The 23,459-nt window shown below is 32.4% G+C and overlaps 2 protein-coding genes across 40 annotated transcripts; both read right to left on the minus strand.

The window, feature by feature from the left end:
- Positions 1–7,840: 7,840 nt before the first annotated feature.
- On the minus strand, positions 7,841–8,538 carry LOC112769655 (BI1-like protein). The gene is made up of 2 exons (XM_025814142.1): positions 8,365–8,538; positions 7,841–8,047 (listed from the first exon to the last, which is right to left on the minus strand). Exons 1-2 carry the CDS (start codon positions 8,536–8,538, stop codon positions 7,841–7,843), a joined length of 381 nt encoding a protein of 126 aa, XP_025669927.1.
- Positions 8,539–14,521: 5,983 nt separating this feature from the next.
- LOC112772215 (SAC3 family protein B-like) lies at positions 14,522–18,162 on the minus strand. 39 transcript variants are annotated; one of them, XR_011876437.1, is made up of 8 exons: positions 17,718–18,162; positions 16,949–17,066; positions 16,837–16,870; positions 16,600–16,713; positions 16,043–16,249; positions 15,513–15,614; positions 15,343–15,421; positions 14,522–14,785 (listed from the first exon to the last, which is right to left on the minus strand). XR_011876437.1 is itself a non-coding variant. In XM_072225575.1 (8 exons), the coding sequence occupies exons 5-8, from the start codon at positions 16,055–16,057 to the stop codon at positions 14,770–14,772; spliced, it is 225 nt and encodes a 74-aa protein (XP_072081676.1). In that variant the 5' UTR covers positions 16,058–16,249; positions 16,600–16,713; positions 16,837–16,870; positions 16,949–17,066; positions 17,718–18,162; the 3' UTR covers positions 14,522–14,769. The 39 variants fall into 39 exon arrangements, 8 of the variants coding, with proteins under 8 accessions (XP_072081676.1, XP_072081677.1, XP_072081673.1 ...); XR_011876416.1 differs by having other exon boundaries at positions 15,343–15,434; positions 15,513–15,739; XR_011876422.1 differs by having other exon boundaries at positions 15,513–15,739; positions 16,043–16,244; positions 16,600–16,756.
- Positions 18,163–23,459: the final 5,297 nt, after the last annotated feature.

The following is a 23,459-nucleotide window of genomic DNA, read 5'->3' on the forward strand; positions in this document are numbered from 1 at the left end:
AAAATAGAATTTATTTACGAAAACAGGACCTGTGCGTACGCACCTTATTGTGCGTACACATACCTTGCAAAACTTTCTTATTGTGTGTACGCATACACTTGTGCATCGCGTACGCACTACCCTTGACAAACGCTCTATTCTGTGCATGCGTACAACCATGTGCGTGTACATACATACCAGAGATTCTAGTTTTTCTGCAAACTCTCAGACTTCAGATTTTTATATCTAATTTCAAATTCTCATAACTTTTTCTACAAAATTTCGATTTCCTCCATTCTTAATCCAATTTAAAGCTCTCATCATCACCTTTAATTTAAGATAAATTTCATCCAAATTCAAACTCCGAGCACTAAGTTATGACCCGTCAAAGTTGGCTAAAAAATATTTTTTACCAAATTCACACAATCCTTCAATTTCATCAATTCTCAATTCAATTCAAGTCTAAAACATTTCAAAACCATTTCTACACCATCCAAATATTCATTTATCAATCCTTAACTATTTCATACCTAAATCAACCCACTTCTAACTTATTTAACACACTCCATTCTCAACAACAACATACAACATTCATATATCCAAATTTACTAATCAACCAAGAATCAATAATCTCATTAGCATATAACAAATCACACCACTTACTTCCACTTGATACCTCACCCTATCACGGCCTCTGGCCCAATTTTCACAATTCACAATATATTGCATATTTATATCAATCCATCATCTAATTCATTCCAAATTAGGCAAACATCTAACATATAAGAACTTTCACTAAACCAAACAATCAGCCACAATAATTCAACAATAATCCTAAATCCACTAGCCTAAGACTTTATGTCACATTACATGATATTTATTCGAAACTTAAATCCATATCTTAATGTTGTAAAAATTCAAGCTTTCAAACTTTTCTTTCCAAAATTCTACCAAGCCTCAATTTTCTCACACCAATGATCAAGTTCAAGTTCAAGTTCCACAATTTCACCAAGCTAAAGCTCCCAAATACTCACCAATTCATACAATTTGGCACAATATCAAAAACTAGAATTTACATAAATTGATTAACCAAGAGGGAAAAATGAATTCATACCTTTACCCACTGAAATTGGTGATGAAAATCACCAAGAACACAAGGTAGGAAACTCCTAAAACATCAAAATCACCAAAATTCTCAATCACCCAAACTTAAAATGCGAATTCATATTCAAATGAAGAAATGGAGCTAGAATTTTAAGTTTCTTACCAAACTATTCTGATAGAATTGAAGAGGGTTCCGAGACGAACGCGTGGCCCACAAACGCCTCATAAATCGGAGCTCCGAAGCGAAAGTTATAGGCAATTGAAGATGTGGAAGTTAGGATTTGGCTTTCTTTTCTCTTCTCTTCACTCTCAATCCGTGTCTCTCAATTTCTCTAAGGGAAGAATGACTAGAATGATTGAGTGTGAGGAGGTGTTAGTGTGTGGTTTTGGACTTTGGGCCCAACATGGGTCCGTTTGGTATTTTTGGTTCGTTTGGTCTAAATCCGATTGAACCAAATCCCAACACATAAAAGGCAAGAGATTCAGTTTTCTTTCCCCTTAACCATTTCATTTTCACGTTGGGGGCTGAAGGGAAGGGAGAAGAACGAAGGTGAGGTTCCAAACCCTTGGTTCCACTTCAAATCCCCATTTCTTTCAACTCCAAGCTCTGATCGCCATATCGTTTGCGGCCACGCATCCGTGACGTCGAGGTCTACGAATTCTGGTGACTAATTCGGTAAGGAAGTCTCAATTTCGATTTTAGTTCTTCCTTCCCCAATATTTCGAAATTTGGATATTGTGGGTGTTGAGATTTTGGTCCTTTTATATTATAGGATCCGATTAGCTTGAGAAAAATGTTTAATATCGCTTCATTGGTACTTGAGTAAGGTGAGAATCCTAGAATCCTAGTTAATTCCTTAATTAAGTGTGTTGGGTATTGAATTTTAGGTATGTATATGTGATAAATGTGTTAGGTGTATGTATATATGTGATATGAAGTAATTGGGTATGTTGGAAGCTTAATTGGAAGCTTGGGATTTGGTGCTAGTTGCTGAAATTGGTGTTGAGGGCTTGCTTCTTGCCTAAGTGGGTTGTGTTGGGTTATACGAGGAAATCGATCAAGGTATGGTTTTGGTTTCTCGTATTTAATATATAATGTCTTGTAAAAACTTAGGCTAGATGACCATAGGATAGGAATGAATGCATGAGTATGTTAATTGTTTAGTACCTCTGATGATAATTGTTGATGTGGATTGAGCATTTGTTGGTGTTTGTTGATTATGTTCGAAATATAATGATAATGAATTTGTTGGATTGAGCATTTGTTGTTAAATTGAATTTTATCATAAAAAAATTTGGTTAAAAAATATTAAAAAAAAGAGACGGGCCGGTCCGTCCTTTGGTGGGGCAAGATAGAAAGTTGAACCCATATTAGTTTGGCGGGCCGGGCCGGCCCACCCCATATTTGGGCGAGCTTTGGCGGAGTGGGGCGGACCAGCCTGCTTTGCCACCCCTGATTTACAGTGGTCCTTGATATTTATAGCATATATTATTTTAGTCTTTTAAATTTAATTTTAGTATTATTTTGGTTTTAAACTTTTTTTTTTAATATTACATCAACAAATAAAGTACTAAGCTAATTCTGATCTGTCATGTTAGATGCAAATATAATCGTTTAGGCTATGTTTGGTTGGAAAAAAATAGAAAAAAAATTTGAGTGAATTTTTATTTTTTATATGTGTTTGGATGGAAGAAAAATTAAAAAAAATGTTATAAAAAGATAATCTTACCCTTGTATTATAAAATATATTAAAAAAGTGCAGGGGTAATATTGAAAGTAGAGTGAAAATAAGTTTTCTCTTCTTTTTCTTTTCAATATTGGAGAGAAAAAAATTTGGTGGGTCCTACCAATTTTCTTCATCCTTTTTTTTTTCTCTCTTCAACTAAACAATGGAAAACAATCATTTTCCTTCCTATTTTCTTTCCTCCCTTTTCTTTCCTTCTATTTTCCCTTCAAACAAACATAACCTTAGTTTTGGCGCTAAACAAGCTAAAAACATTGTCGATTTGTAGAATAAAAAAGATAAAACGGTTTGCATCCATATAAACTATTCTTCTTTTTCTAGTTATTGTATATGAATTTGTTTGCTTTCTCTTCTAAACGAGCTTTATTGTATATGAATATTCTTGAATTGTATATTAATCTGTAATTGGTAATTTCTGTCAATTGGATTTTTGACTATTTATTGCATGGACGTATGTTCATTCTCCCCATAAGAGATTTGCCACAAATTCTAGCCGTATACACACTACAAGAAAAATATTGAGTATCATCAGATTTATCATCGGAAGGAATCAGACGGTATAAATCTCGCTGATAAATGGTTATCGTCAGATTTTTTTCGTTCGATGGTAATTACCATCGGATTCTATGACAGATTACCTGCCCGAAAAATCAATTGATTACAGGCGGATGTTTCTGACGGTTATGTTCGTGCCATAATATGCTATTTTCCACACTATCACCGTTGGATTATTCTCTCGGTAAAATTGTGACAAAATTTTTAATTTTAATTTTTTATTTAAATTTATTTTTTACACAATTAATGATCAATTTATAAATAATAGAAACTAATTATGTAATATTAAATATCAAATTCAAATAAATTAAAAGTATAATAAATCAAATAAATATAATAAAACAATAAAACGAAGTCCTAATCACTAAAGATCCAGGTAGTAGTCATCGTTGTCGTTCCTGTGGTCCTGCTGAGGTGGCGCAAAAGGCGGTGCTGTCTGTGTTCCACCAACAGCACCGCTGCCACCAGCGACGCTGCCACCAGTGGGGATGATGACAACGGCGCACATCTGAGCCTGGTACATATCTATTTGAGTCTCCATCCGCTGAAATCGCTCCAACTGCTCCCTCCACTCCAGTCTGAGGTCATCCATGTTCGTCATGCGTGTGGGAATCTCCTGATACATCTCTCGATAATCGGTCAGCTGCTAAGCCTGCTAGTGAAGGCTGCGGGTGAGCTCATGCACCTGCAACCTCAAATCAATACTTTCCTCAGGGTCGATGGGTCGACTGGTACCAGAGGCGGATGATGGCCTCAACGTGAAGTTACAGTGGCTGCTGGCAAAAAATGACCCCAACTCGTATACTCAGTTCTTGTATGACGCTGAGGCAGTCTCCCGCTAAACCGCATCAGGTTTGACGACTGAAGCAGCAGAGCCATTGGCGTCCTTCCCACTTTGCTGAGATCATTGAGTCGTGGTCTCTAGTCTCTGTGTGTGGGACTCCTGTGTAACATATGCTATAATGATTAGTACGACAACTATGCAGTTAATCTCTAATTTTGTATCACAAGATCAGATGTTTACTCACATAATGATCCTAAGACCGCTGATAAGCAAATCTCTCTTTATTCTCCTTCAAAGTGTGGGTATACTTGAACATCTCCGCCAATGTCGCATCGCAATCCAACGACTTCGACCACACATGTTGCATTGAAACAATATTATTAGGATCACCAGTAATGATATATATGTAAAAGAATATAACTAAGTTAATAACAACATTATAGAAACTACATACCAGCCTGACGTTAGTTTTCATGAAGGTCGCTAAGCCGCTGGTATACTTGGACGACCTCGCCCATGCCCTATTAGCTCTGTTTGTGAGACCTCGATACCTGAACCCCTTATCGGTATCTTAATGAACTAAGAGCCTTTTTGATTTCCGGGCGGAGCCAAAGCGTGATGTGGTCCCGCCCCTCACGAACATCCTCTGGCATCTATTGCAGCCGCCGACCCATTCGATGGTCATATATCTTCCTGATGAGGGCATCGTGCTCAGCATCCCATATAAATTTCAGCTGCACAAAAAAATTTTAAAATTAGTTAATCAAAATAGAAGATATAAATAAACTAAGAAGGTTTAAAACTAAAAAAAAATTACCGCCCACTTCTGTAATTCAATAACTTTCAACAATCTCAGAACCAAGTAATCTATACCTAACTTATCTTAATAACGTAAAATCCACTAAAACAAAAAATTAAATTTAACTAAACTAACTAAAACCAAACTAATGAACCAATACTGACTAAACAGATTTTGAAAAACAGAATTTAATAAAAAATCTGTTATGCAGGGCAACAGGTGAAACAGAAGAGAGGGAAGAGATAGGTTTCCCTGGGGAACTCGCTGGAAGACTGGGACAGGGCTTCCATGTTCTGCTGCGCTGAAGGATGGACTTGCTGTGAAGCTGGGCAGCGGCGGTGCGATGATGGTGGGGATAATGGTGGCTTGATGGCTTGCCGGTGGTGGCTCTGTGGTGTGGCACGGCGGTTGTGAGAAGAGAGAAGATTAACGGTGAAATGGCAACGAGAGAAGAGGAAGAAAAAGAAAAAAAAGGAGGGGTCTCGGTAGTGGGTTGACAGCGACGGAAAGGGGGCTGTGATGGTGGTAGTTTCGGCAGCGGCAGATGGTGGTGTTGGGGAGAGGGGAGGAAACAGATGAGTGAGCGAGAGAGAGTGAAATTCGAATGAGGGGAAAGAGGGTTCACATTTTAAATTTATGGCCCAGTTATCGTCAGATTCACTATCGAAAAAATCTGATGGTAAACCATTGCGGGTCACCAAAACGCAGTGTTTCACTAAGTAGGTACGGTAAATCCAACCCTAAAAGATACGCCAATTTAGTTTTGTTTTCCTCCAAATATCATCGGTGAATTTACCGTTGAAAACCAAAATCGGCAAGTAATTACTTAACCTTATAAATTCGACGTCGTTACCGTCGATAAATCCGACAGTAAATCTGCCGTTATTCTGCAACACTAAATCCAACAGTACTCAACACTTTCTTATAGTAACATCTTCGAATCTACAAACTTGAGATAACGCATGGTGAAAAGTCTCATTTCAGAGTTCATGACAAACATAGAATGATTTGGGGATTTTTCTTGGTTGAATTTGGTTAATTAATTAAAAATTTCACACACACACATACATACATACATACATACATACATACATACATACATACATACATACATACATACATATCAACAAAGTTGTCATATTATTAAAATATGTTAGCCATCTTATCATTATTTTCATTGGTGATGTGTTTCGATAAATTTAGAGACATGTTTATCAAATTTTAATTTTTTTAGTAATTATTTTATTAATAACATTTATTAAGTACCATTTTATCATTATCAAAATTTTTTGAGTATCGATTTAATATTTACCTCTACTTTAATAATATAAGTACTGTAGCAGCTAGGGTGCCATTCATGCCTTCGTCAATTCAATTCATATGTTTGTGATTGCAAAGAGAATAAGACGTTGGGCATACATAAGCTTTTATTGCCAATAACCTAATCACAATTTTAACTTTTAATAATGAGGTATTTGCAATTGCACGTTTAATATTTGATTTAATGCGAAGACAAAATTTGACATTTTTTTGTTGAAAGAAGACGATCAAAGATATGAACTCCAAATAATTAGTAAATAATTAATTTTTAATTAATAAAATAGAAATAATTAAAATATAAATTTTGACATGAATTTTAAAAATTTTAGTCCAAGATCAGGTTAACAAACCAAACCGATTGAATCAAACTTATATTAGATGCAAGAATCCAAGTCCAATTACATAAAAACCCTTCCCATTGTTAACAATTCAGAATTTCATAGAGAGGAGGAGGGAGCACGTTGATTTGGGAAAAACTAATGCTATCACCGTAAATTTTCAATCACTCGTACACAACTAAAAAATGGATTAATACAGATAGATTTACAGACAGATTTGGTCTTTATTACAGACGGATTTTTGGTTTTCGACGAAATTACCGACGGATTTTGTCCCTTTGTAAAAGCCCCGTCGGAAAATTACAGACGGATTTTTACCCGTTACCGACGGATTTTTTCTCTGTAAATTTTCTGTCCATTTCTCAAAGGCGACGAACTTTCAGACGGATTTTCCGTCTGTAATTACAGACAGATTTTCTATCTGTAATTACAGACGAATTTTCTGACAGATTTTCCGTCTGTAATTTGAACTTTGGAAAATCATCCCACATTCTGATTACAGACAGAAAATCCGTCTGTAAATCCGTCAGTAAGGTAAAATAGAATTTTTTTTTATTTTTCTAATTACAAAATAAACTTGTTTTCATACAAAATAAATATAAAAAAACTCAACTCAACTCATATAAATTATATATTATTTTTTTCTTCTTTGAGATATATAAAAAATAGATTATCTATATAATATTTCTTTGCATATAACTCTAGTTATTCAATAATATATAGTTATACATCCATATGGAGTGAAAATTACATCCATGTCTCACAAACATTAGTCTCACAAACATTAGTAGAGTAGTATCCTTAGAATTTTCTAAAATTTCTTGAACAATGCAAGCTAGAGAATGTCCTGAATATTCAATGTTTTGAATCTCTTTTAGCTTTATAATGCTGATCTCCACATAAAGCAGGTTGCTTGTTTGATAATCTATGACTCTATGTATCATATAAATTCAAAGGGCAACTCACCTCAGAATAAATAACTAAAAGGAATGAACAACATTTTGCACAATATTCTTTTATATATATAATACATCATAAGATACAATTGTGAACCAACAAATTTTTCATGTCACCTAAGACTCTCAACTGTAAGAGAATACTAGAGAAGAGGAGCATAGTGTTATAATCAGAATACTTCCTAGGGTATATTGTAAAGAGGTAACAGTTATTTCAGAGATTTTAATTGACAAAAACTCAGTTCATGCAGGATGAGTGGCTAATTGTTTGCCTCCCTTAGCATATTCAAGATGGCAAGGAACAAGTTCAGAATGTCGAGATAGAGAGTGACTGAAGCCCCAATGTACTCATCATAAGTGAAGCATTTGATCAGGTTGTCAGTGTCGTATATAATGTAACCAGAGAAAATCATAGCACCAATTCCACCATAAATAGCATGAGCTGCTGGTCCAAAGGGGAAGAACATCTGCGCCAAAGGACAAGGAGTCTTAAGTAACATGCAAGTCGATAAGAACCCAATACTAGAATGTTAAACTAACTAATTGGAGATTTATAAAACCACATATAAAAAAAAGACTACTGAGTACTCCATCCATCCATCCATTCCATAATGATGGTTGTTTTGACTTTTTTGGTACATTGACAAAACAATCCATCTAGATACAATTTTGTACAAATGCATTGGTTTATGAATGTAACTAAAAAATCAAAATGATCATCAATGTGGAACAGAAGGATTAATTACTATAACTCAATGAAAAAGGGGATGGATTCTATTCTAACCTGCATCATGCCAACGAGAAACAGGGTAAAGAGACTAGTGAATAAAAATGGGCCAAGGAAGCTAAAATCCTTGCCCTTCTTGGAAGCCCAAAAGGTATAGCCAGTGAGTGAGGAAACCATAGCAGAGGTCAAAATCAAAGCCTCAAGCACAATTTTTCCTGCAATAATTTCCATTAAGACGTGACAAAAATCAGATAAACCATAACAGCAACAACCTGCAGTGCTGCCGCAAGTTTTGCTAAGTAAACAAAATTGAAGTCCATGAAAGGATCAGATATCCTTCAAAGAATACATCTATAATTACTAAGCTTGGAAATAGCTACTCCAAGATTAGCTGATATCTCACATCAATCTAGCAAGTGTTAACTGTAAATGCAACTAGAACCAGATCAGAAAATACTATATCAGTCTCTATAGAAATTAAATTATGACAACCAAGCTTTTTTATTTAATATGATAATCAACAGTTCTCTCAAACTAGCAGAATGGAACTTTAATAGAATAATATAATACTTGCTAGTGAAACCAAAACCTGAAAAACAGAGAATATTATAGCAAATTAACATGTTTAGATAGAGATCTAACACGCTATGAAAATAGGAATAAATAAAGACATTTCATTATGTGAACTAATAACTTACCAAGGAGTATGCAGAGTAAGCAAAATCAGAAGCACCATAGTTCACACCATCAATTAAAATATATTTTAAATTATTGCTTAAAAGGTCAGCACAAAAAAGAAATACAAACCCCACAAATATTTTCACGTCATTTTCTAAGAGATTACTTCCACTTAGCTAACTCCAATTAGGTTACTCCAGTTCAACTTTAAACAAAAGAATTATTATTCTACATTTGCTAGGGGAAAAAATTCATGAGGAAGACAGGATGAATATGATCCCCATTTTGAAAATGCAAATAAATATTATTTCAAGCATTCAACCAACAAGCTTAAGGGTCTTCCTAATAAGAGCAAGCCATTTCCTTGCAGGGCCATTGTCTTCTGTTCCCAAAATGTTACCAGCAATAAGAGGTACAATTTCTTGAAACCTGAGGCCAAAAAGAAAATGCAAAAAATTTCTCAGCAAGAAATGTTACAGAATAAAAGATGACTTGCACATTATACAACCGACATTAGTAATTTACCCAAGAACATAGATATCAGCGGGTGGAGAGGTGTGAAGCCAATCTTCAAGGTTCAAATAACTTGGAGGTGACTTCCCTGCTACATTCCAAATGGCAACAAAGATTCTGCATGCAGAAGGAATAAAAAACTCAATAAAATAGAAGATCCTTAGTTGTTGTTGTTAGAAGAAGATAATTTAGTACAACACAGAGCTACATGAACCATACCTATAATTATAAAACCTTTTCCAACTATTTTATTTAAAACCAAAGAAAGAGAAAGTAATGTGATTGACGACAAAATTTAAAATACCTCAAAAGATATTTAGCACAGCTTATTCCAGTATCCTTTGATATTAGATAATCAAGAAGCACTTGGTGATCATAATGTATCTGCAGATCAACAAGTTAAAAACAACATAATCAATAGATAAGATCTTTTACTTCTTTTTAACCAAATAATAAAATGGATAGAATTGGAGAACCTATCTGCATGCTATGGCTACATTAACACTTGCCTCTGAAAGAAACAGGTGGAAAAGGTGCAGGTGAAAAAGTATATATAGCTGTGAAGACTTTACCTGAATCAGTGAATAATATATTCCTCTTTTATTAATTTAAAAAAATTCTGCAGTAGAAAGTAGAAAAAATACTTTAAAGCCTTCAAGGTCTTTACCTGAATCAGTGAATAATATATTCCTCTTTCAAAGCCTTCAAGGTCTTTATCTGAATCAGTAGAAAGTAGAAACCTACCTGCTACCAGGTACCAACCCCAGCAAGAAAGGAAAGTGAAAACAGAAAACCTAATCTAATCATATTTCTCAGCTATTCAGAATCAAAACCTAATCTAATCCTATTTTAACAACCTAAAAATCCAATAATCAGAAAACAAATCTAATTAAAGTAATTACTAAAATCAAACTAACTAAACAAAATTAATTGAACTCAACAGAAATTAAAAGAATTTTGAAACCAAAACCTGGTCTCTACGGTTCGAACAGGGGGAAAGAGAGAGGTGGAACCACGGCTGACGGAGGAACCGATTTTGGTCGCCACGGAGCTAGGGCTTGCGCGAAGGTAGCCGCGGCATTGACTGGAGGAGATGATGGCTGTAGCACTGAGAAGATATGCGAGCTTGAGGGGCGGTGGTGGTGGAGCTTGAGGTTGCTTTGTTCTGCGAACGAGAAAGAACGAGAGAGACAGGGGCTGTGTTCTACTGGTTCAGTGTTTAAAAAAGAGGAGAAGAAGGAGAAGGTAGCTACGACAGTTAGGGTGGCCGGCGGTGGCGCTGTGGATGAGGAAAGGAGAAGAAGAAGCTCGTGGACGGAGAGGGGAATGCTAGGTTTAGCTCCTTTGATTAGGTGCTGTGAATGAACGAGCTCGGGCACAAAGGATCATAAATGCGAATATCAAACATTTTCGACGAAAAAATTTTAAATTACAGACAGATTTTTCGTCTGTAATAATTTAATAAAATGCAACATTTTTTTGTATTTAATTACAGACGGATTTTCTATCTGTAATCATTTCCCACGAAAAAAATTAATTTTTTCGACGGAATTATCGACAGATTCTCTTTTCCGTCTGTAATTTATACTAATTCATTTTTTTTGTTTTCCGACAAAAAATCCCTCTGAAATTCCGTCTATATTTCCGTGGGATAAAATCCGTCGGAAATATCCGTCTGTAATAACTAATTTTCTAGTAGTGGTATCTTTCAATTCGGAGTTCTGATTGACGAATCGTCAGTGGTCACGTGTTTGTTTTGGAATTCTCTTAAATTCTATTCGAAGTGGTAAGAAATTTGTATTTATTGCTCAGTTCTTCTTCTCCTAAATTTCGTGGGTTTTGAGTTTAGATATTGAGAAATTGAATAATTTTGATGGTTTAGGTGAACTCTAACAGTGAATAATCAGTGGATTTTATCCAATTGATCAGTGGGTAAGGTAAGAAACAATTGAACCCTTGTGAATTATGGAATTAGTGAACCCCATGATGATTATAGTGATATTGTGTGAATTAGAATGTGTTCTTGTTGATTTGGAGTTCAATTGGGCAGTTTGGAACGAAATTCGGGTGATTAAGCTTGAGAAATTTATGTTTGGAAGCTTGGAGCTTGTGAAAGGAGAGGTTTTTATGGTGTTCCGAGTTTAGGGAGGAATCGGCCAATGTATGATTTTGATTTTTCGTAGATAAAATATAATGTAACGTGAAAACTTAGACTAAATGACCATAGGATAAGTTGAACCATGTAAAGTTATTGAGGTTTAGTGATTTGGTGAATATGTTGAGCTTAATTATGTAAATGCATTATAATTGATGATTGTGGTGATTGATGTGGTTTGTTGGATGATTATGAGTTGTGCCATGAATTATGGATGAATTATGTTGTTGGCTATTAGTTGTTGGGTGAAAATTGACAAAAATTGAGTATTGAAGTGTTGTGGAAGGAAGAAATTGGTTGTGGAATTGTTTTGAGTGTATTTAATGTTGTTTTGGATTATGAAACTTTAGTTTTGAAATTGATAATTTGAAAATAGAGGTTTGAACTCTTTTGGTAAAAATAGATTTTTAACGAACTTCGGTGGTCCATAACTTCAACCTCGGATTTTGAATTTTAATAAAATTTATTTTAAATTGAAGAGAATTTCAAGAGATTTTAAATGGATTAAAGTTTGTGAAAATCGGAATTTTGCAAAGGAAGTTATGAACGTCGGAAGTTAGGTATAGAAAACTGATTTTTATGATTTAGTAGTTTCTAAAGCAAAAGGGATGGTTGCTACACTTGCTAGGGCTAGCAATTGGTAGGGTAGAGTAGGATTTGGACTCTACCCTAACCTTACCCGTGGATTGAAAATTTTATTAAAACTCTACCTTACCCAATCCGCAGGTTGAAAATCTCTCAACTCTAACCCTACCCGCACCCTAAAATTCTAAACCCTACCTTATCCGCAGAAATATCAAATTTTTTTAAAGTAAATATAAAATTCAATCATTTCGAATTTCATACATATTAATAAAATAAAAAATGAAAAACTAACGCTTTAAATTACTAAATTAACTAACTAGTTTTGTGGTTGTTCATTTATTGTAAGTTATTACATGAGGAAGGTTGTGGGTTCAACTCTTACCTCCTTCACTATATACATAATTTTTATAAAATATGGTCTACCCGCAAGCATACCTAGACCGATCTCTACCCTACCCGCAACAGGTTGGGTACCCGCGGGTAGGATGTGGTGTTTTTCAAAGTTTAACCAAAACTCTAGCTTTCCAAACCTCTAACTTTCCAAACCTTTTTTACACTTGTTTAAAGTCTGTTAGTGAACCTTTAAACCTTAGAATGAGGATGAGTCTGTTAAATAAAAAGAGGAGATATTTAGAAAGGTTTGGCAAAGTGTTAACTGAATTAATGAAGGGTTGATAATGTTGAATAAGAAGTAAATAATGGAGGTACTGAGTTAATTATGGACCTTGAATGAAAATGAATGAGTTGTAATGAAAATGAGATATGATGAGAATGATTGTGATATTATAAGATGATGATAAATGAGACGTGATTGAGTATGATTGATAATGAGTATGTTTATGATTTCTCTCTGGTTGCGCGGTGACAGGGCACTCTCCCTCTAACGGTCAGCCGATGTGCTGAGGTATTTGTGCGCAACAGAGAGACAATGTCCGAGTTAGCTACCAAACATGTCGGATTGACTGTATAACCGACAAAGATTGAAAATTAATCATATTTGTTTTTCAGTCACTCCATTAACAATTTTTGTCAACAATTGAAGTTGTAAAACATTAATTGACAACATACATGCATGATACGTGACATGTCTGATTGAACATTGACAAAATATATTCATGTAAATCTATTAATTTAGTTCTTTACTCCAATTATATAAATCTTATTCCCAATATGACCTAACGACTAAATTGATAGATTTTCATAAACATATTTAGTTAGCGTCTAACTGGACATATATATTAGGTGGTATGTATGATATATCAATTAATATTCCATATCATTAATCATTGACAAAAATTGTTAATGAAGTAACTGAATTGAAAGACAAATATGATTAATTTGTAATTTTTAAAAGACCAATTTGATTAATAAAATCTTTTAGGAACAAATTTGAAAAATGTCTCATCCACTACAAGAATATGGCCGATTAGCTACCAGAAAAAGAGTCGTAAAATCATCGCTAAGCTGACGCAAAATATAATTTGTGACGGATTAGCTACCGCCTAGCAACTAATGCTTTTCTCACTAATTACAAGTCTCAGATCAGTGAGGCAAACACAACAGTCACTAATTCATCGGAAAGTTTTTTAGCTACCGATTAAATAGTCACAAATCAGTCACTAAAGTAAAAGCTAATTCCATAGCAGAAATGGACTAAACGATAGTCGCTAATTAGCGACAAACTCTACTATAGCAGACTCATCGCTAAATGCAAACTAACTTTGTAGACAAAATAGAAATATTAGTTGACGCTAATTAGCGAGGAATTTTTTCGAACCTAACTCGTCGCAAGTTGTCCGCTAATATGGTCGTAAATCTGTCACATTTTATAACAAATCTATAGCAAATCTTTGAAAATCCTTAATCAAATTTGTAGGAATTTTGTCGCTAAACCAAAGCTATTCGAAATGATAAAGTAGAGTTATGAAATAGTCACAAAATATCATCGTAAATTCCTTTTAAAATAGTAACAAATCGATAGGTATCTCACAAATATTTCAGTCGCAATAGAGTCTATAATTTGCCACCATCATCAATAGCGAGTATGTCGCTATACTAAAATAAACCTCATATTTTTTTAGTCATTGAACTAGAAAAATTATATCAAATACAGAATAAATGAGTTTATCAAAATTATACATGTTTAAAAAGTTCAAACCATGTTTCAAGAATTATGTATTGAAGCTTAACCTGATAATAACCAAGCCTTTGGACTTGATCAAATGCCTACTCTATCTTTTCAATAGCTAGGAGATAACATGACTTAATTAGTAAACTAACAAAGAAAAAAGCTCACTTATAATATAATGTAAAAGTAAGTATTCACTCATTTTTTTAGAGATGCTTTAATCTGGCTACACAAATGTGTTCCTACTTCTATAAAATTCATTATACATTACACATCTCAGTTCCTCATTTCACATTGAAATTTAAAAAAAATGAAAAATACAAATAACACCTAAGACTTGGCATATCAATTGCAGAAAAAACATGTCCACCAATTTCACCTTCAGTTTCACCAATATTGTCATTTATACTGGGATCAAACTGCAAAATATCACAGAAAAATAATATCGGTAAATAATAGCACATCAGTTAATCAAAATCAAAAATAGAATAATAATAAATTAAACGCAAAAAATAGTAGCTATCACAACAACAATGAAGATAAAAAAAATTAAAATCAAGAACAAAAAATAATAGAACCAATAAATTAAAATAAAAAACTAACAAATTCGAAAAAAAATAACAGTAAATATAGCCAACAGTGAAGAACAACAAATTAAAAATTAACAAATAAAAAGTTAGCAACAACGAAGAACAACAAATTAAGAACAGAAAATCAAGACCAAACAAACAATAGCAAGAAGCCAAGAACAACAAATAAATAGCAGTAAAGAACAACAAACTATAGCAAGAACAGAGAAAATCAAGAATAGAACAAAATCAATTGTCTTGAATTAATTAATTAATTGATTGATTAATCAATAAAGACCCAATAATTAAGCTAAAGTCAAAATCAGATGAAATCACTATACACCTAATAATAATCAAGCTAAGGTAAAAAAAAGTAGCTAATTTAATTTTCATTTGAAATTACAAACCTTGCGATATCGCAGGCAAGTAGAATTTCTGGAGTCTGCCTTGTCTCTAGAGTCATCTTAGCGAGATTAAAGAATAGCTCTACAGGTTCAACCTAGGATAACTTACTTATTTTCTTAGGTTTTTCTATTGCCAATGAAACATTAAAGATAAGAGCACAAGGACAACTTACTTTATAACCAGGATGCTTATCCAATTTAAGGAGAGCATAATAGCCTCGAAACTCTTTTTCGGTAGGCACAAGTATTCCTTTTTTTCTGTGATCATCATACATCTGAAACAATTCAACCGAAGTTATGTTCATATGTTCAATATTGAAGTGAGCATCAAAGCCCGCAGAAAATCCTTTTTCTTTGTGTATTCACATAATTCATGCATTGCAATGATGTGTAATTGGATCTGAAACCACAAAAATCAATAGCCTCATGAGTTTTAAACTTTTAACCATCACTAGATATTGCTCTTACAAACATCACCAAGCAGATGCAGATTTTTTATAAAAGGCATCAGAACCTTTAGAAAATTATTTTACTAATAAATAAATATGAAACTACTGTATCTGTAAGTAGCCACAATATATATTTGTATTGAGTCTTAATCAATATAGCATATAAGGAACTTGTAGAAAAAATAGATATTATTTCCACTTCAATAAGAGAAAATTCAGGTTTTATTACACTTTTGTTAAAAATAAAAAAGTACCATCTGTTCAAGCATAGAATAGCTCTTTGATAGAAAATGTGCTGCATTCTCAGGTCCATTCTAATTGCTCTCATCCTATTCCACAAGAATTTATATGCACTAAGAAACCTCTCAACATAGGGCTGATCTAGAAGAAAAAGTAGATAATCAATTGTCTTCTGTATTATGGGCATTGGTAGAATCAAGCTTGCTTCCCTCTCTGCTGTCCTAGTATATTGCCATGAAACATGATAAGTGTTACTAATGAGAAGTGATAATAGTATTTATGATAAAAAAAAAAGTATAGTTTACTATTGGTAATATGACAATCACTTTAACTGCAAGAAGTCTGCTGGTTATATTTCTATCCCCATCCAAGCGTTCATACTAGTCAAGATCCCCTTTCCTTTCACGCTCTCACTACTTAGACTCTAAAATATAGAAATCTCAAGTATTTTTATGCAAAGATCAAGTTCTTTATGCAATAAATTTGTTTAGACTTTAGACATATCTTTGAGTGTGTATATATATATATATATACAAGACAAGGAAGGGAATTGAATTTGTGTCAAGCATACCTGCAGTACACGCAGAATTCACAGAACCAGCCAAATAAATAAATAAAACTAATTTGAATTGAATCATCTGATTGTTGTGATTTCTTTGTATTTTACAGAACATTGACAACCAATCTGAAAATTATGCATAAACCTTCCATAACCACCAAATCCACAACTGCATAAATGGATAATCTTAAGTTATAACTTATTTTACAGAGCTAAGATACTGAACTAAGAAATTAAAGAATTACTCACAAGTAGACAAAGTCGCCATCCTTATCCACCGCCACTAAACATTCAAAAGAAATAATGAGTAGATGAAAGAAAAGATTAAATAATTGAGATCAAGAATGGAAAAAATAAGCACTTGTGTGATTTGTCCCACATGCCACTTTGACAATTATTTTCCAAGACAGAGAAGCAATTGCCCGAGGATGTGGCTGGGGTACATACACCAATTTCACAGAGCTATCCTTGAAATTATACTGCAAGCAAATGCAAAATATGTAAAACTTTCTGTTCTTTGTTGCACCTTTCGTGCAAACATTTACTAGGATAACACAATAAAACAGAGCAGAGCCACAACACAAATAATTAAAACACAATAAAAAATTATGCAGCAACAACAACAAACTTTTCCAAAGATTAACAAAGATTATCAAAATTTCAGGCTTTGAGGACAATTTCAGTCTCAATTTTTTTCAGTACAGCACAGTACAACAGCAGTGAGCAGAGCTAATCATTTAAAGCAAGAACACAGAACAATACAAAGAACAAAACAAGACTAATGGCTTCATAGATCCTTCAAGTCACTGGACAAGGTCACCAAATTTGACATAGATACAAAATGGAGAACTTTTACCTCAAATTGGAATGTTGATCATTATCTCCCTCTAATCATTCTAGCTTGGCATAATTATAACTACCAAAGTATCTAACAGAGGAAAATGTTCAATATCACAGCAAACAAAATTCAAAATTCAGCTAACAAAAATCATGAACAAAATTAAGTAATTAACCAAACTAAATGATTCCTAGTCACAGAAGATAAGATATAATATAACATCACAAAGGTGATGAACATTGTAACGAAGACACCAAAAGTAACTAGAATATGAAATCAAAAATTTCAGAACCTATAATCACAAGAATGAGGAGACGGTGACGGAGGCACGATGATGGTGACGGAGGCACAGTGACGGTGACGGAGGCACGATGAACACAGAGAGCGTGCTGGAATAGAGGAGACGACGTCAAGCTCCTGCGACGGCGCCGAGCTTCCACAAGCGACGGGGCTGCGGGGTTGAGCTTCCACAGGCGATGATTTCTGATGCCACCTGTTCGGCGATGAGACCTAGCGACGCGAGGAAACGGGATCCAGGAGAAGAGGATCGGCGACGACGAGGCTGGACGCTGGCTGAGGAGACAAGTTTGTCGGCGACGACAGCGCTGGGCGCTAGGCACTGGGCACTAGGCCATGGCTCCTGGCCTCCTGCTGCTATTGGCTGGGAGAGAGAAAGAAAAAGGGGCTAGGGTTCCGTGGTGTGCAGAGAGAGAGGGGGGCTCGGTTCCGTGGACTTATGTGTGAGTGAGGGGAGTATATATATATATTAAAAATAAAAAAACTGGAAAAAAACTGTTTGGTTCAAACGGTTCACCTGTTAAGTGTTAACTGTCGGTTCAATCGATTTTTTATCGGTTTTTTGCCAAATGGTTGTGCTTTAACCGAACAGGTTAGATGACCGATTTCTGGTTGAACCGATCGATCCAGTTTGATTTTCAAAACAATGGTTTATACACATTTTTTATTTGAAGTAATGGAAAGGGCGCTTATTTGTGCGTTTTTATTTTTGAAATTATACGTTTTTTAAATTAATATAACTTGTTTTATTTTTTGAGTTACTATTTTTTTTTTGTTTTTAAATTTTCATTTTGATTTTTTTTAAAAATAATTAAAAAAATTATAAGATAGATAAATTTTTTTTAATAAACATGAAAAATCTAAATTTGTTATTTTTTTTGTTGATCAAGCTAAAACTATAGTTATCAGAATCGAACTAGCAATTAACCCGATCAAATTACTGAATCACTGGGTTAGTGTGGTTCAACTGGTAGGTTATTGGTCGAACTGTTTAACCCGGTAATAATTTAATAAATATATAAAATTATAATAAAATCAAAATTTAAATATTAAAAGTAAAAATTAAATGATAATAACATTTTATATTATTTAAATTTGATTTAATTAAATTATATGTAAATTATGATATAATCGATACTTTTATATAATACATAAAATAATGAGCAAATATAATAAAAAAAATCTACTAGTGGCACATATAAAATAATATGGTATATATAAATTATAAGCATTACATCTATTGAAGATTCACTTGTCACAGTGAGATGGGGCTTTTACTCACTCTCAGGTTTAAGGATTGAACCTTAAAAAGCCATTTTTTTAAGGAGATTCAAATAGATGCTTTTACAGTGATCCACACCCCACTAGTCTACGTATGGAGTGTGCGGATCAAGGAGGAAGTGCGGGTCAACTGCCTAAACCGAGTCCAGTTCGCAACAAAATTGTTCGATTTTAATTTTTGACCGCCATTGATTGAGTTAATTGCAAGTCCGATCTTAATTATGAACCGAACCGGATAGGACATCAATTCACTATTTTTTCAGTTGAACCGATCGGTCCGATCCGATTCGGTTCTGATAACTATGTCAAAGTCATTTAGACTTGCATTTTTTACGAGTTTGATTTTAGAGTCAAATATCCATCATTTACTCACTCTTAGGTTCAAGGATCGAACCTTAGAGATGCCACTTTTGAAGGGGATTCAAATAGATGATCCTACAGTGATCCACACCCCCCACTGGTCTATGTGTGGAGCACGCGGGTCAAGGAGGAAGTGCGGGTCATCAACTACCTAAACTGAGTCTGGTTCGTGACAAAATCATCTGGTTTTTAACTATTTGACCGTTTTTGACCGAGTCAATGCAGGTCTGGTCTTAATAATGAACCGAACCGGATATGACATCGGTTCACTGGTTTTTTGGTCGAACTGGCCGGCTGGTCTGGTTCTGATAACTATGGCTAAGTTGTTTAGACTTGCATTTTTACAAGTTTGATTTTAGAGTTAAATATCCATCTATTTATGTCAAATAAACGAGCTAGTCCGATGGATTTGACTCATTTTGACAATCCTAATTAATTTAAAAGCTAGCTCAAATTAATCTTTATTGAATGAATTTTAAAATTATTCTAATTAATAATAAAACTTGTACGATCATATAAAAATAAATTCTCATATATAATAATTTAATTATCTTATTTATTATATATTTTTCTAGTATATTTTGGGGTAAAATACTTAAATAAATCAAATGCATGCAAATATTACCAAAATCATCCAAACCAAGAAATGGTATGTGAATCTCCCAAAGGCATTTTGTATATAAATCGAATTACGATAATTAGATTTACAAATTTTAGTAGTAAATCGAATTAGACTAAATAGATTTATTAGATGAGCTTTACCTACATATAAATTGAAACAGGTAATATCGATTTACACATTCATATGTTTCTAAGTAAATCTAACCAGCCAAATTCGATTTATATAGGACGGAAGACTTTATATAAATCTAGCTGCCCTATTTCGATTTACATGCTATTGATTTATTAGTGTGATTTGTCCTAATAATAATAATAATAATAATAATAATAATAATAATAATAATAATAATAATAATAATAATAATAATAATAATAATAATAATAATAATAATAATAATAATAATAATAATAATAATAATAATAATAATAATAATAATAATAATAATAATAATAATACGTATTTAGGATCACAAAGAATTATTTTTTATAATATTTTTAAAAAAATAATAAATATTTAAAAAATAATTGAATACGTGTTCATATTGAAATAACATTGACTATTATATTAATATAATTTTGTTTTAATTATTTAAATATTAAATTTTATAATTTAACATTTTTATTCTACTTAAATTATCATCACTAAGCTATGGACAAAAATAAATATTTAAATATAAAGTTAAAATTAATATCAAAAACTAATAGTAAAGAGTACAACAAATTAAAAAAATACTTACAAATCTTATAAAAAATTTTATACTTATTTGATAGAATTATTATTATTGTTATTATTATTATTATTATTATTAAATACTATAGAGACTGCTGGATGGTAATGTTTACTTTTACGTAAATATGAGATTAGGGTTAAAGATTTATTTGGATTTTACTATCTCAAATCTATATAAATAATTGAGTACATGTTCACATAATTCAAACTCCAAATATTTAATATATAAATAATTGAGTATATGTTAAAAAAAAGTTAAGTACTAGTGCATTAATTTTAAATCTATTTATAAAATACATATTTGGTATTTATAAGTGATAATAATAATAATAATAATAATAATAATAATAATAATAATAATAATAATAATAAATTATTATTATTTAATATTTAAGTAGAAATAAACATCACTATCCAACAGTCTCTATAGTATTTAATAATAATAATAATAATAATAATAATAATAATAATAATAATAATAATAATAATAATTCTATTGGATAAGTATAAATTTTTTATGAGATTTTTAAGTATTTTTTTAACTGGTTGTACTTTATACTATTAATTTTTGGATATTAATTTTAATTTTACATTTAAATATTTATTTTTGTCCATAACTTAATGATAATTTAAATAGAATAAAAATGTTAAATTATAAAATTTAATTTTTAAATAATAAAAACAAAACCATAATAATATAATATTCAATGTTATTTTAATATGAACACGTATTTAATTATTCTTTAAATATTTATTATTTTTTCTCAAAAAATATTATAGAAAATAATTTTTTGTGATCGTGAATACGTATTATTATTATTATTATTATTATTATTATTATTATTATTATTATTATTATTATTATTATTATTATTATTATTATTATTATTATTATTATTATTATGGCAAATCACCCTAATAAATCAATGGCATGTGAACGAGTTATAACTCAAATGATATAGTCTTTTCATACTCATCTAATATTTATATAAAGCCCTCCGTCCTATATAAATTGAATTAGGCTGGTTAGATTTATTTGGAAACATACCACCCATGCCCATGCATAAATCTGGCTAGCTTGATTCGATTTATGTGTAGTTAAAACTCACCTAATAAATCTATTAGTCTAATTCAATTTACTACTAAAATTTGTAAATCTAATTACCCTAATTCGATTGGTATAAAAAATACCTTTGGGAGATTCACGTATCATTTCTTGCTTTGGGTGATATTAGTAATATTTGCATACATTTGGTTTATTTAAGTATTTTACCCTATATTTTGTGATTGAAAATATCAACATTATGCTCTCATTTTCTAAAAATATTAAATTTTTTAATTTGTCTTTAAAATATATTAATTTAAAACTTCAATTCAAATTAATAGCAAACTTTCTATTAAAAATAACGATAAATTTGTGATCTAATAGGGAAAAAAATATTTTTTAAGAAAAAGCTTTTGATTTGAGTTGTTTGTAAAATTTTTGAGAATTGACTTCTTGCTAGAATATTGTAAATTATTAGTTATTAAAAATTAGCTAGCTAATTATTAGTCACGACTTTGAGACTTTAATTATTGTCTCATTTAAAATAGCTTAGATTAGTGACAAAATTGTGACAATTTACATTAGCGTACTTGGCAAATTTGCTTCAAACTTTTCATGAATTTTCTATGAATTTATATAGAGGTTAGTGATTAGTAGCAACATGAAATAAGGACAGAATAAGGACTAACATTTTTTCTAACAAATTAGTAGCAACATGAAATAAGCGAGAAAAGTCTATCGGTTGTTAAACAGTCGCTAATTCCTCACTAAATAAGCTTTTGATTAGTGACTCTATTGCGACTAGTTACTTCTAAAATTTTCTCGATTAGCTTTGGATTTGTTATAACTTTGCGATTGATTTCCAACGAGGTTAGCGAGTAATTTGCTATAAAATAGGTAGGATATAGCTTTTGCTTTGCGACAAGATTGCAGTTGTCAAGTCGCTCGCTAAATTAAACTTGCGACAACTTAGCGACAAATGTATTTCGCCCGCTAATCAGCGACTTGAAATCAGCGAACAAAGTGCGTCAGTTGTTAAACAGTGGCAAATTTCTCGCTACTTAGGTCATAGGCGCTCAATATCCGTATTTCCACTTTAGCGACTAATTAGCAAGGAACACTTTCCTAACTGAATGATATATCCGTTGCGACGAGTTAGTGACGATTGTCTTCTGTCGCTACCCTAATTTTGAATTTTACAATATTATGCGACAAATTAGCGAGAAACGAATTGCTCGCTAAAAATAAAAACTTTGGCGACAAATTAGCTAGGAATTTGTCCATCGCAGAATGCATTTTAAGTCTTTATGACGGATTAGCTAGGGACATTGTTCCTCACTAATTAGCCTTTTCACACAAAGTTTATTTAGCAACGAACTAGTGTGTGAATTGTTTCTCGCTAATTGTATATCAACACTTGTGACGGAATAGTGACAATAATATCACTCGCTACTTTACTTTTATTCGATTGAACCCCTAAGTGACTGATTTGCTAGAACATTGTCACTCGCTAATTAATTTGAGAAATTAGCAAGGAAATTTTCCTCACTCTTTTTTTTAGTTACAAAAGTCAATCTGCGAGAAACAAACTTACTCGTAAATCTCTCGCTTATCAGTCGTTTTTCTCAAGTTCGGGTATTTTGTAACCGCTCATTAATTTTGTCGTTAGTGCGTCACTAATTCCTCGCAAGTTAGTGATG

This window comes from Arachis hypogaea, chromosome 18 (genome assembly GCF_003086295.3).
Source record: "Arachis hypogaea cultivar Tifrunner chromosome 18, arahy.Tifrunner.gnm2.J5K5, whole genome shotgun sequence".
Lineage (NCBI taxonomy): Eukaryota > Viridiplantae > Streptophyta > Magnoliopsida > Fabales > Fabaceae > Arachis > Arachis hypogaea.

Coding starts and splice junctions, on each gene's coding strand:
- LOC112769655 (XM_025814142.1), bottom strand. CDS start 8,538: ATGGAAATTATTGCAGGAAAAATTGTGCTTGAGGCTTTGATTTTGACC. Junction 8,048..8,364: donor TTCTCGTTGGCATGATGCAG/GTTAGAATAGAA, acceptor CCTTTGGCGCAG/ATGTTCTTCCCCTTTGGACC.
- LOC112772215 (XM_072225578.1), bottom strand. Junction 15,435..15,512: donor ATAAGCATCCTGGTTATAAA/GTAAGTTGTCCT, acceptor AAGTTATCCTAG/GTTGAACCTGTAGAGCTATT.